Here is a 14,935-nt window from a genome sequence, read left to right as displayed (position 1 = left end):
GTTCGCGGCCGCGCGCGCGGAGCAAATACGTCACGTGTTCCGTCATGGGCAGGTTGTAGGTAACGGAGGGAGCTATGACAGCGAGCTCATCAGACGTTTCCTAAAAATAAACATTGTTCACGAGTCGCGCGGCTCGAGTCCGAGTCGAGTCTGAAGTCTTTGAGGGTCGAGTCGCACTCGAGTCCGAGTCTCAAACTCGAGTCCCCATCTCTGGTGTGTAGTGTATCAGTATGACTTTAGTATGTCTGGAAACAGAGATGATATTCACACAGCTCATTGAGCTCAGGGTTTTGGAGCAGGTGCAGCTTGGCATACATGACTGACCCACTCCTGACTGTGACACCATGACATCACACACACACACACACACACACACACACACACACACACACACACACACACACACACACACACATTCTGGTTTCCATGTTTTGTGGGGACATTCCATAGACGTAATGCATTTTATACTGTACAAACTGTATTCTATTACCCTTACCTACCCCATTCCCTAACCATCACAGAAACCCTTCACCTACTTCACATTTTCACACAACAATTATAAAGACAAATCATTTCTATAACTAAATAAAGAAAATACACTTAGATCTATAATCAAAAATGTTTTTCGAAGAGCGATGAAGAGAGAAAGTATTTTTAATACAGAATGGTGAAGTTACAGCATCAACCAGCAGAGGCAATGTGGATCATGCCAAACAGCTCAACCTTGACCCCATCACCAGTTTGCTTATCCTGACACTGTACACATGTACTGTATATACACAAGCATCCTATTTAACTGGGATACACTATTTATCTACTTGTGTACAGTATGCTGATCAATATTCATCAAATGTTTTTCTTTTTCATTTAATTTACACAACAACTGAGAGAGTCAGCATAGTACACAAGAGTACAAAATAATAGAAATATTACATTACATTCATTTTCAATAGGGGATGCAAAGATTTTATCAAGCATGTCAACGATTTGTGTTATTTAACATTTTCAGAGATGACCTAAAGTTTCACAAAAAACAACATATGAATTGGGGATGAATGTAAACATTTTTACTTATGTATATACAATTTCGCTAGCAATATTAGTAAATTAACAATGTATTCAAGATCTTTGTTAACTTTGTTTTAATAATACATTATAACATCTTAATTTAAAGGTTCTCTAAGTGAATCTGTGTGTTGATTTTTGAAATGTGTTTTCAAACAAACTGAGCGTAGTTAACTCCTCCCCTTCCCCCTCCCTTCCGTGCTTTCATGAACGTGCCCAAACCCAACCCCCAAATCCTTCTTGCCGTTTATTGGCTAGAACACTTTGTTATGGTTTCTGGTGTAGGTTTGGCCAGTTTGTTATTATTGCAGTTTGTGGAGGCTGGGCTGTCTACAGAGATCGCGTTTTTTACTGTTTGATCAGCGGACAGGAAGCAAGCAGATAGTGAGGAGATGTTTGCTGTATGTAACAAAAAATGTTTTATGGTCTAAAACGCGTGAATTCGCTTAGAGAACCTTTAAAGGAATAGTTGAAATTAACAAATTTAAAAACAAAGTCTGACAATTCTAACCAAAAATTTTTAGCATCTCCTCACTTTCATCAATATCAGAGTATTTTAAAAAGAATGATATTTATATAGATATTATTAATGATATTTACTAATATCAGGGGTATTCTCAGTGAATTTTTTCTTACTAACCTGTGACATGGAGTCGGTCTCCGCTGACCTCAATGGTAAGAAAGAGTCGTCCTCTGCGTTCAGTGTGGTCTGTACCGCACAGGCTTGGCACATTCATCACACACTGCTTATGAACGTTCATATCACAGGCTGAGAGTAAAAGTAAAACAATAACAGAGAATCATGTGTAAATGATACAGAATTAAACAGGATGTGATGTTCACAAACTCTTTTTCTTTTAATCCAACACACTTCTAGTTAAAACGTGATATATAACATAGAAAAAAAGTAGGGTGTAGGATTTTGATTTTATCCATGTCCAGTGCTGTTAAATCGTCCAGTGACCGACTGAAAGGGACGTCTCGGTTACGGATGTAACCGTGAAGGAAGGGAACGGAGACGTCAGGTCCCGTCGCCACCATTGCTGTTACCGGGCACTGATGCTCGGCTTTCTCAGCAAATAATATAGCTGATTTGGTAATGCACCTGCTCCGCATGAAATACCCACGGAGCGGTGCCAGCAGATGCAAATACCTGCATGCCAAGTTCATTGGCATTTCTCAAAGGAGATCATCGCAGATCGGTTCCCAATTCGTTGGTCATGACGTGATGTCTCCGTTCACTTCCTTCAGGGAACGAGGGTTACATCCGTAACCAAGACGTTTTCTGTATGAAAGTTAGTTGGTCTCAGAAAAAGATAGAAAAGCGATCACTGGGGTGGTACACTTTCAAAAAGGACACCTTTATACCTAAATGTGTGTAGGGGAGAGCGGGGGCGAAAGTACCATTTTTCAGAAAAACTTGTTAATGTTATAGACAGAGATATTTTTTTGCTGTGGTCAATAACTCACAAGTGTGGTCTATCAATACCAGGTAGAATTTTGAATAAATGTAAAACGACTTCAGACTAATTTCACTTTAAACATAAGTAATGAATTCTTACTTTTGACCCCACCTGCAGGGACGAAAGTAACACAACAAAACAAGATAGATTTTTGTGTTACACGTGTTTTTATTAATTATACATGACTATGACCTTGTTCATATGTAACTGCAAACATATTTTGTAATTTATCTTTGTAAAAAAAAATTATGAAATTACATTTTAAATTTCAGTTTTATCAAATGTTTCAAAAGTTAAATTGTTGAGAATAAAAACATTTTTGAACAGTAATTAAATCAAATTAGAATAATATCAATTTTCAACATATACAACAGTATAAGCAGCGAGACTAAACTAACAAGTGTTACTTTCATCCCGACAGGTTCTCCTCACATTAAACACAATTTACTTTTATTTTGAAAAACTCAGAGAGGTCAAAGTTCAGGATGTGTTAGAGCACTAAATCATAGATATATATACACTAGATGTCGCCTTAGGGTTCTGAGCATGCGTCAAAACCGCCGCCATCTTGGAACAGGGGTCTTGTCATAGGAAGTATCTAGGTAAAGCTGCTATCTCCGCCTGTACTTCGAATTCATGGACGATGCCGGACTTTTGTGCTGCGTATGGATGTTAGACCTACTAGCACTATGCATTATGGTTAGAAAAAGTAGATTTTCAAAATTTTAAAACTTGAATTTTTTTCTTCACCCAATGCTAAATACGTGTCTGACTGTTGAACGAACCAAAAGAAAACGAAGAAAATCGCATTCATGATGATTTATGGTGATTTTATTTCCGTTACACCATTGCCTACAATGACGCTGATGCGGGATTCCCCTGTTTCAAGATGGCGGCTCTGTTTGACGCATTCGGCCCAATGAACTGCCGTAGCCAAGGCGACATCTAGTGTACATATCTATGGCACTAAATAACCTGTAGATTGATCAGTACTTTAACACATGAAACGAGAAACACAACGCGTTATAAGAACAAAAATGACTGCTTTTGAAAATGACTTTACATGGTTGAAAACACCTTTCTGGATCTACACGCAGAAAACGGTGAGTAAATAACGTGATATTTGTCAGGTCTGTCAGGGGTTGTGTGCTTAAGATGCTGTCGTAGTTTGGGATGCAAATGTTATCAGGGCTCGGAGAAAATCGCTTTGTTACTTTCGTCCTGCCCAAACTTTTGCCTCGGTTCTCCCCTACAATCAAAAAAATTACATTGAAATAAACCCAGGAAAAGTTCATATTTGACTCAACAATGGGTTAAAAATAACCCAGCATATTTTAGGCAGTGGTGGAAAGAGTACAAACAATGTGTACTTACAGTACTGTTAAATGAAATAATACTCAAATGACAAGAAAAAGTACTGGGGCCAGTTGCAGCAGTTGGATGTAAAGAAGTTGTCTGTAAGCCATATTTCGGGCTTAGTTATGTCCAGCTTTATAAAAAATATTTACACCTGTTGCACCATCTGAAACTAGGACCAGGCGCAGGTACGCTCAGTGTATGCACATCTACTAAATAAAGTCTCAATTTGTTAAACGCAGAGATATTGAGACTCTATTTGGTTACTAAGGTTATAAATGCACATTTACTGCCGCCAGCTAATAGATGACAATAGAGAGCTTTCCCCCAAGATGCTTGCGTCACGTACAGACTCATCAAACCTGCACATTAACTAAACGATTTGCAGATTAATTCTAACAGTTCTGGTTTAAAACAAAATTAAATTAAAGTTTATTTTATGATAGATAAGAATTTATTGGTGCGGTCTCTCATTGTGTCATGCATGAAAGCCCACTGCTCGAGTATTCTGTGCATTAGACGCGCCAATGTCTCCATAATTTAATTAGCTCTATTTTTGACATAGAAACAAGTCAACACTTTATACTCACACCTACCTCTAACTAGACGTAAAATGTAGTCTCAGACGTGTGCTACACCTAAATTGTGGAACAGTTGTAAATTCCACGTAGGACATAAAGCGCAGTTTACATACAGAGTAGTCTTACGACTGGGTTTACACCCAGCTGGTGCAACCGACCCCTGCTTTTTAAAAGTACTTTTGGTAAAAATACCAAGTACTCTTATCAAAAACTATTCAGAGTACTTGTTATGATGGTGGTAGATGAACCCAAGTGCAGACAGAGGGATGAACACTGAAGACTTTTATTATGAACAAAACAGAAACAAAACCCACGAGGGGGCAAAATAATATAAACAAGATACTAAAACAGAGGAAGTGAACACTAAACAAGACTAGACTATAACTACACTTAACACTAAACAGGGTGACACTACACAATGAACTTGACAATAAACACTACTAGACTAGACTTTACTGATACAGCGTACTCACAGTTATTTGGAACAAATGCACAAGCACAGGACAACAAACACAAGGATCTTAAATAGAGGACAACTAATGAGGGCAACAGGTGACAGGAGTTAAACAATGAAGGATGAGAACAACAAGGGAGCGGGGTAAAAGGGACAAGACACAGGGAACACGTGGTCTAGTAAACCAATACTAAGACCACGTGAACCCACACAAAACATGGGTCTGTCATGATTCTGCCACAAGACTAGATTAAACAAAGGACAAGATGGCAGAACCATGACAGAATCCCCCCCTAAAGGAGCACCTTCCAGACGCTCCCCAGGGGAACACTAGACACGGGACAAGACAGACTGACAGATAGACAGACACCAGGAAAACATGACAAATGAAATCAATGGCAGGCAAGAATACAAAACAAAGGGGTTAGGATGACACAATAAAAACAACAAACAAGGGAGGGGGGGGCGGAGGCAAAACAGAGTTCACAAAAGGAGGAAGTCCAGGTAAAGTGGAAGGCGGGGGAACAAAAAAGTTCACAGGAGGTGGTCCAGGCTGGGAGGGACTAGGTGGGGAAGGAGGCTTAGGTTCAGGGGTGGCAGAGGGCTTGGAACGAGGAGTCGGGGTGGGCTTGGTGGGGATCTTGGAGGCAACAGGCTTGGTGGGGGATGCAGATTTGGTAAGGGGAACAAAAGGAGGCAAAGCAGGGTTCCAGGGCAAGGTGGGGGCAGACAAGGGAGCAGACGAGGGCGAGCCAGGACTCACTGGGTAGGGGAGAGAGTTCAGGGAGGACATTGAGACAGAGGCAGGGGACCAGGCAGACAAACAGGACGATGGTGCACGGGAGGAAGCAGCTGATGGCGCCGGTGAGACAGGGAGCGCTGCAGCCGGCAGTGGAGACGAGACAGGGGCCATGACAGGGGGTGCTGCGCGCGGCAGCGGAGACGAGACGGGGACCATGACAGGGGGCGCTGCGTCCGGCAGCGGAGACGAGACAGGGACCATGACAGGGGGCGCTGCGTCCGGTAGCGGAGACGAGACAGGGACCGTGACAGGGGGCGCTGCGTCCGGCAGCGGAGACGAGACAGGGACCGTGACAGGGGGCGCTGTTGTTGGCTGCGCAGACAGCAGGGGCTGCAGCGGTGGCTGCGCAGATGGCATGGGCTGCAGCGGTGGCTGCGCAGACGGCAGGGGCTGCAGCGGTGGCTGCGCAGACGGCAGGGGCTGCAGCGGTGGCTGCGCAGACGGCAGGGGCTGCAGCGGTGGCTGCGCAGACGGCAGGGGCTGCAGCGGTGGCTGCGCAGACGGCAGGGGCTGCAGCGGTGGCTGCGCAGACGGCAGGGGCTGCAGCGGTGGCTGCGCAGACGGCAGGGGCTGCAGCGGTGGCAGAGGCTGTGCCGGCGGCGAAGTTAACCCCCTCCTCTTCCTTTTCCTTCTCGGGCGTGGCGCAGATGCTGTGGCAGGTGAGGTGAGGACAGTGGTGGGAGCAGCCGGCTCCGAAGAGGACCCCTCAGACGGCGACTCCCATGATACCCTCCTCTCACGCTTACCATGAAGCGACATTGGTGGGGAGGAACAAAACAGAAAACAAAACCCACGAGGGGGCAAAATAATATAAACAAGATACTAAAACAGAGGAAGTGAACACTAAACAAGACTAGACTATAACTACACTTAACACTAAACAGGGTGACACTACACAATGAACTTGACAATAAACACTACTAGACTAGACTTTACTGATACAGCGTACTCACAGTTATTTGGAACAAATGCACAAGCACAGGACAACAAACACAAGGATCTTAAATAGAGGACAACTAATGAGGGCAACAGGTGACAGGAGTTAAACAATGAAGATGAGAACAACAAGGGAGCGGGGTAAAAGAGACAAGACACAGGGAACACGTGGTCTAGTAAACCAATACTAAGACCACGTGAACCCACACAAAACATGGGTCTGTCATGATTCTGCCACAAGACTAGATTAAACAAAGGACAAGATGGCAGAACCATGACAGAATCCCCCCTAAAGGAGCAGCTTCCAGACGCTCCCCAGGGGAACACTAGACACGGGACAAGACAGACTGACAGATAGACAGACACCAGGAAAACATGACAAATGAAATCAATGGCAGGCAAGAATACAAAACAAAGGGGTTAGGATGACACAATAAAAACAACAAACAAGGGAGGGGGGGCGGAGGCAAAACAGAGTTCACAAAAGGAGGAAGTCCAGGTAAAGTGGAAGGCGGGGGAACAAAAAAGTTAGCTCCTCTTCTTTTTCCTTCTCGGGCGTGGCGCAGATGCTGTGGCAGGTGAGGTGAGGACAGTGGTGGGAGCAGCCGGCTCCAAAGAGGACCCCTCAGACGGCGACTCCCATGATACCCTCCTCTCACGCTTACCATGAAGCGACATTGGTGGGGAGGAGCTCTCTGGGGCTGGAGGGGAACGTTCTGGGTCGCCGGGCGCCAACACTCCCAAGATAAGTCCCTCCGGGATAGATGGCAGCGTGGCAGATGGTAAAGCCCTGGTGGGAACCTGAAGCTCCTCCCGACACAACTGGTCCACGACCTCACGAAACGTGCGTCGGATCAGCCCCTCCCGTTCAGGCAAGGGAGGAGGGACGTTGAGACCCGCGATAAAGTAGGAATTGAGGAGGGTCTCTGGCAACAAAACCCTCCTCGCTTCCACATCCCGAGCATACCCCCTCAGGGTCCTCTCTTGCTGGGGAGGAAATGGGGCCCTGCCCATCTTCATGTCGGCGGCAATCGACTGCCACCACAGTTCAAGGTCAGCCTGTTCTGTTGAGGCTTGTGCATTCTGTTATGATGGTGGTAGATGAACCCAAGTGCAGACAGAGGGATGAACACTGAAGACTTTTATTATGAACAAAACAGAAAACAAAACCCACGAGGGGGCAAAATAATATAAACAAGATACTAAAACAGAGGAAGTGAACACTAAACAAGACTAGACTATAACTACACTTAACACTAAACAGGGTGACACTACACAATGAACTTGACAATAAACACTACTAGACTAGACTTTACTGATACAGCGTACTCACAGTTATTTGGAACAAATGCACAAGCACAGGACAACAAACACAAGGATCTTAAATAGAGGACAACTAATGAGGGCAACAGGTGACAGGAGTTAAACAATGAAGATGAGAACAACAAGGGAGCGGGGTAAAAGAGACAAGACACAGGGAACACGTGGTCTAGTAAACCAATACTGAGACCACGTGAACCCACAAAAAACATGGGTCTGTCATGATTCTGCCACAAGACTAGATTAAACAAAGGACAAGATGGCAGAACCATGACAGTACTAGTTACAGGAAACCGTTGCAACCACTTCCCACAATGCAATGTGCAAGGATGTCCAGACTCTATTGGCTCCTGAAACTTGTTTTGAATGTCAATTCAAATTCTAGGTGTACTCAGTTATTCTTAAATTTAGGTTTATTCCTAGACATATGAAGAGTTTCGTTGCAAAACGAGATAAATCCATTTTTTAACATTTTTGTCAAAACATGTTTATTATTATGTTATCATGTTATTATTTTGTTTTATGGTGCTACTTAGCTGCATTTTTTAAGTTATGAAGGTTTAAATCAAAACAAACCAACTGCAGTTGAATTGAAATTAATTGGAATGCACAACCAAAAAACGAGATTTCTGAACAATAAAAAAACGCTGGTTATCTCGTTTTGCAACGAAACTCTTCATATGTCAAATGTCCTTGTTAGTTTTAGTCAGAGTTGGTTGACTGAAAGTCTGGGTGTTTGTAGTCTACATTTTTACAGTAACATTATTATCAATTAACAATACAATCATAATCTAAGCACATTACATAGTATGTAAAGCAAATTACTGATCCATTACTGTATTGGTTACACACTGTGTGCAAACTCCATTTGGAAGCGAACATTTCAGCTCAATCTTAAAAGGCCGAGCGCTTTAAGTGTTTACTCTGAACCGTGATGTTTCCAAAGAAACTTGCAGATAGGAGTAATGAAAAGAAAGACCCGGTGTCCTAAAACACTGTTTGGACTCCATAGATTGATGCTTTGCTCCAGATTAGATAGCGCTGCCTTTGACATCTCATAAATGTCAAACATTATACCCAGTCTTTTACTTTTGTTAACTTTAAATTAAAGATAGTCCTTCCCCTGTGCTATTAATATGCAATAGCCATACGCATGTTTGTTAACAATAATATAAAGGGCCTTGCGCAGACAGTTTTTAGGGTGCAGGTGCTAAAGCGAATACACTCTTAAGAAAAAAGGTTCTTCAAAGGTTCTGAAACGATGGTAAAGGTTCTATATAGAACCATAGCTTACTGAAGAACCATTTTTTGCTGAAATGGTTCTTTGTCTTGGCAAAAGGGTTCTTTATTTCCCTCCTTTTTTGATTTTAAATTTAGTCAGTTATTAGTCCTGATTATTTTCACCTGTAAAAGCCCTGAATCATCAGTCCTGCTGAACTGCCTGCAGACTAACAACACAAACAGGTAAGAGAGGAAAATAATCATCATTTACTGTTAAAACATTTTAAAAACTAAAGTTTTGTGTGTTCTTATTGTAATTTATTTATTTTATAACAGGTAAACTTTATACTGTAAGCTTCATTCCCTTTAAAGCAGGTAAGCTTCATACTGTTTTAAATGATAGGAGACTCTGCTTTAACAATGACTTAGGATAATGATTGGTTAAAGTGTTAAAATAGTTAAAAGCATATACATGTATATTTTACATTAAGTTTATTAAACTAATTATGAAAAGAATGTGGTACAACATGTGTTTAGTTTTTTTATTGATATTTCAGAGTTTTTAAATGTGAGGTAATCTTGCTGGGAGTGAAGGCAGTGCGTATGACCGCTTGATATGAGAGACACATTCTATTTTTAAAGGTGATGTATGCATGTTACTTTCAATCCTGGCATTAAAATAATAATTTTTACTGTTTAAACATTTTGTAAATTGAGGTTTTGTGTGTTTTTGATGTACTTTATTTCTTTTATAACAGGTCAACATACTGTAAGCTTTATTCCCTTTAAAGCAGGTAATCTTCATATTGTTTTAAATGATATATTTTAGGGACTCTGCTTTAACAATGACTTAGGATAATGATTTGTTATAGTGTTTGTTATAAAGCATATACATGTATATTTTACATTAAGTTTATTAAACTAATTATGAAAAGAATGTGGTACAACATGTGTTTAGTTTTTTTATTGATATTTCAGAGTTTTCATATGTGAGGTAAACTTACTGGGAGTGAAGGCAGTGCGTATGACTGCTTGATATGAAAGACACATCCTGTTTTTAAAGGTGATGTATGCATGTTACTTTCAATGCTGGCATTAAAATAATAGTTATTTACCGTTTAAACATTTTGGAGATTGTGTGTGTGATCTTGTGGCACATTTACTTGTGATAACAGAATTATTTTTGTCTATCTGTTGTAGGGGGATCGTGAGTGAAGCTCTGCAGGTCTGCCATTGGCTTGATAACAGTGATTTATGTTAATTGAGTGAATTCAATTTATAAATAAATCTTTCACCAAGCACTCACCTATTTACTGACAAAACAGGTATCTTGAGCAGAGTCATATTAAAACTTCTGTCAAATCATGTTTTACATACAGTATGTAAGCAAACTCCAGGCTAATATTAACTTGTTTTGTCTCCATGTCTTATCCTTTCTCCCATCTCCAACAGATCCAAATCTTGTTCAGCCTGATGCTCAACCTTGTATGATGATGACCACAGCCAGGTGATGGAGATCTGTGTTATTCACAGCCTGCGTCTCAAGATCAACATGACAATAGCAGACCATTTCTTATCTTACTCTTATCTGACTAAATGTTCAGCATCATTGCAACAAAACAAAGAACATTAGATGGAGTATTGGAGTATTGGATGATCCCGTAAAGAAAATAATATGGACTTTTTTGGTGAGATTCTACAAAGATTGACACAATCCTATTGTATTTTATTTTTACAGTTAATAATGCATTATAAACATCCCATTCATTTGTATTATATATCATCGATCTGTTTGTGGTAAAATGTATACATCTGAATGTAATGTCAATAATATGTTAATATTCAGGATTTATTATCATATGCATGTTTTGATGTTGCATGTCATGATTTTATTGATTTCATGTAATTGTTGTCTATTTAAAATGATTTTAATTGCCAAATTTTATTGTTAATTTATTTAATATTGAAGCTGTTATTTAACAGCCATATCTTATTTGAGTAGTGATTTGTTATATTTGCATAATAATTAATATATTTATTCTGATTGTGATTTTAATGCACATATTTATTATTGTATGACACCTCATGTAATGAAAAAGTGAAAATAAAAGTATGTTCTGATGTCTTGCAATTCTGTTTTTAAACTGTTAAACCTTATAAAGTGCTATAAATAAGAAAAAAACAAATAAAAAATAATCCTCCTGACTGCTGATAAATGAAAGGGTTCTTTATAGCACCACTGAGGTTCTATTTAGCACTTTTTCAAGGCAAGGTTCTATATAGAACCATCTAAAAAAGGGTTCTATATAGTACCAGAAAGGGTGCTGCTATTGTTACAAGCTGAAGAACCCTTATTTGGTACTATATAGAACCATTTTTCTTAAGAGTGTAGGGCAACCTTCATTTTTCTTAGCGCTGCACATGTGGCACAGAAGCAGACGACTGTATCAATGCATTAATGTATTTACATGCTTTTACAAATGTATAAATAACGTTATGATCATTCGACCCTAAACAATTCTATTTCAAGCCAATGCCAGAATTAAAGATGGTTTTAAAAAACAACGTAAACGTTTGTACCTTCAATTCGACAACTTTAACTTTGTTTATAATTGACTGTTTTGTTAAAACATTTATTAGCAATGTTTACATCTTAATAACCAAGCTTTACAAGAACAAGAATATATGAAATATTCCAAAAAACCTGATTGTCTGTTATTTATTTAAGATCAGATGTAAGATCTGTCATTTCATTAGACAAGCTCAGACTTCCAAGTATGCTGTTACTGCGCTATTAGCAAAAACTATATATTGCTAATGTCACGTAATCTGTTCACTGCACTGAACAAGCTTTCATTATTATAGTTCAAATGAACAAACAGTCATTATCACGTAAGCTGACTCAAGATATAAAAAGCAGAGCTATAATGTAAAGTCATGCGTCACCTGGACAAGGAAGTAATAATGAGTGGATTAAGCTCTTTTAATCGGCAAGAGAGGAATAAAATATAAATATGAATTATATGCATTAAAGTCAGGTATTCAGGTATTAAATTTATGGCATTTCTCGGTCCGGGTCCAACTTTCAAATATTAGATGGTCACCCGTAGCACATTCACGAATCTCTTCGGGTTCAAATTTTTGGACCTGTGAAGGACTGTACCACAAAGGTATCTATTCTGTACATAAATGATACATACGTATTAGGACCTTTATAAAGTATATCTTATACGAGGACCTCTTAAAGACACAATGGTTTTCAATGTGTCTACAGTATCTTACCCCTAACCCAACAAAACCCTGTTGAAGTTTTTTTTTAATAGTGAGCACAACTTGAAATCCTAGATTAGGATATTTTCCAAAATAATGGTGCATCCAAACCTTTACACACAGTAGCTTCACTATCAGAAAAGTTCCAAAGCTTTTTGCCTTACTTGCTAACTTGACAGTGTCCCAAGAGCCATGGCAGAGAAAGTGTGTGTGTGTGTAAGGGTGTGATACAGAGGATGAAGACATGTGAAAACTGAAACCCTTTTGGTGAGCAGATTGCAAAGATGTAATTAACCAGCATGCTGCTATTCCCACATACATTTACTTCAATCTGTTCTCATTAAAACCTGCGATAATATTCCCTTAAGAGCCACGGCGCTGGATAGGGACTGAGTAACAGGAAAATGAAGGAGACATCATAAAGTATGTAAAATACACGCTTGATCCCATCTGACCTCATTAGGGACCTGAGAGAAAGAAGTCTGGCACATGGACAGCAGTGTGAGACAGGCCTGAGGCAGGGGCTGGCCTTTCACACTGATCTAAAACCAGTTCACTTTGATTTTGTTACAGGTTCACGCAGATCTGATTAAGAAACGCTGCTGTGGATGGGTGTTAAAGGGCGACATCCACCCTGGGCACAATAAGAGGTTTCCACTCACTGTCGCATTTCATCCCCTGGTGTATGAGACCGTACAGCAGTGACCCACAGTGATCACAGAAGGTGGGACTCCCGTAGCTGTGGATCTTAAACTTGTGCTTGCTTCTGGGGTCCTGCAAGAAAGTGGAAGAAAAACATCTTATTTCCAGGGCTTTTTAACTCTTTCCATGCCAGCAGTTGCCAGCCAGCGGCAACATTTTTTATGATTTTCCCAGAAGTTTAATTCCTTCCAGAAAAATGTCTTCTTTAAAGGGGACATTTCACAAGACTTTTAATAATTTATGCAATTTAAAATGCAAATGAGCTGATCTCTGCACTAAATGGCAGTGGCATTGTTAGTGCATGTGTTAAGGGGCGGTATTTTCCCCTTCTGACATCACAAGGGGAGCCAAATTTCAATGACTTATTTTTTTACATGCTTGCAGAGAATGGTTTACCAAAACCAAAGTTACTGGGTTGATCTTTTTCACATTTTCTAGGTTGATAGAAGCACTGGGGACCCAGCACTTAAACATGGAAAAAGTCAGATTTTCATGATATGTCCCCTTCAAAATAAACAAACAATATATCAAATGAAAGAACAGACCCTCTGCTGAAAGATATTTGTTCTCTTTTATCACCTCTCAAATATGGGTAGGTTTCTTAAAAAATACCAAATTGTGAGCAAAAAGCTGAGATAATTGCATTTTTAAAGGACTTTTGTTAGAGATCAGATTCAGAACAAACATACACAGTGTTTTTACTCAAGTTTCTATATCACTTACATCATATTTCATTTCAAGAGCCACGTCAGTGACTAAATGCGTTACCCCCCCCCCCCCCACAAAAACTAAAATAACTCTTTCATGAACAGATGTTAGTTATTAGCCTCAGGTTTGGACAGCACAAATCCTACACACAAAAATATGAAGAGAAAAAACATAATGTTAAAATTCTAATCTGATTGGCCAACTTTAGGCAGTTTTCCCGAGTCAGGATTCACATGTTTCCGAGTCCATTGGGGAATGAAGTCCTGTTCCCAGGCTGCGTCTGATGAAAATCTTCAAAGTTCACGGTATCAAATACTTGACATATTTTTAGAGTTTAACAAAAGCACAAGAGTATTCTACTGTGTTTTCATGCACTCACTTCAATGGACACAAGCACAAATGTCTATACAGACATTTTTTACACATAATAATATCAGTGTCCCGCTTTGTTGCACGCCGTCTGCTGTGTATATTTACTTTATATTAGGGCTGTCCCCTAATAGTCGACTAATCATTAGTCGACCAAGAGAGGCTGGTTCCAATCATTTTTAATATAGTTTAAATATTTTTTAAATATAAGCAGTATATGATACACTGTTAACCATGTCCGCTAGCACAGTGCTTATGTTAACTAACGTGTGCCATTATCAGGCACATATTTAAGTGTTTGTTTGTGTGGAACTGTCTCCTCAAGCACGGATCAGCTCGGAGGTTCGTAAAGACGCATGGATTGGCGTCACTCCCTTCAGGATACAGAGCTTAGTTTTTCCTGACAACACGGACAAACTCGGGTTCCATTCTTATAGTAGACTTTTATAAGACTCACGCCTGGTAAATGATTGTTTTTATTTTAGTCTTTAAGTTTTCTGCTTTATATTTTATTTATGCACCGTTAATTGCGTTCTGAATACAGTTTTTATTAGATTTTAAAACAGTCGCCCTAATTATTTTCTACAGAATTTTCTACTTCAAATGTTTCAATTCCCCGTAGGCAAGGCCACCTTAGTTCACGGGCTTACCTGGGCTGAAGCCCAGGGGCCTCCCAAGTTCAGGGGCC

The 14,935-nt window shown here is 40.0% G+C and overlaps 1 protein-coding gene and 1 long non-coding RNA gene across 5 annotated transcripts in view; one reads left to right on the top strand and one right to left on the bottom strand.

The window, feature by feature from the left end:
• The window catches only part of prkcab (protein kinase C, alpha, b), a 182,853-nt gene that overhangs the window by 51,960 nt on the left and 115,958 nt on the right, over positions 1-14,935 (bottom strand). For all 3 annotated transcript variants that reach the window (XM_055183447.2, XM_073856800.1, XM_073856801.1), the window contains exons 4-5: positions 13,131-13,242; positions 1,706-1,834 (exon numbers count right to left, since the gene is read on the bottom strand). In XM_055183447.2, coding sequence (XP_055039422.1) covers positions 1,706-1,834; positions 13,131-13,242 — 241 coding nt within the window. The remainder of the gene's footprint in view (positions 1-1,705; positions 1,835-13,130; positions 13,243-14,935) is intronic.
• Positions 9,195-10,985, top strand: LOC129427165 (uncharacterized). 2 transcript variants are annotated; one of them, XR_012359059.1, is made up of 6 exons: positions 9,195-9,441; positions 9,535-9,573; positions 9,756-9,840; positions 9,957-9,992; positions 10,177-10,523; positions 10,651-10,985. It is a non-coding gene; the product is annotated as an uncharacterized lncRNA (long non-coding RNA). The 2 variants fall into 2 exon arrangements; XR_012359058.1 differs by having other exon boundaries at positions 9,756-10,523.

This window comes from Misgurnus anguillicaudatus, chromosome 19 (genome assembly GCF_027580225.2).
Source record: "Misgurnus anguillicaudatus chromosome 19, ASM2758022v2, whole genome shotgun sequence".
Classification (NCBI taxonomy): domain Eukaryota; kingdom Metazoa; phylum Chordata; class Actinopteri; order Cypriniformes; family Cobitidae; genus Misgurnus; species Misgurnus anguillicaudatus.
Note: the sequence above shows the minus strand (reverse complement) of the source record. Positions and strands in the feature narration are given on the sequence as shown.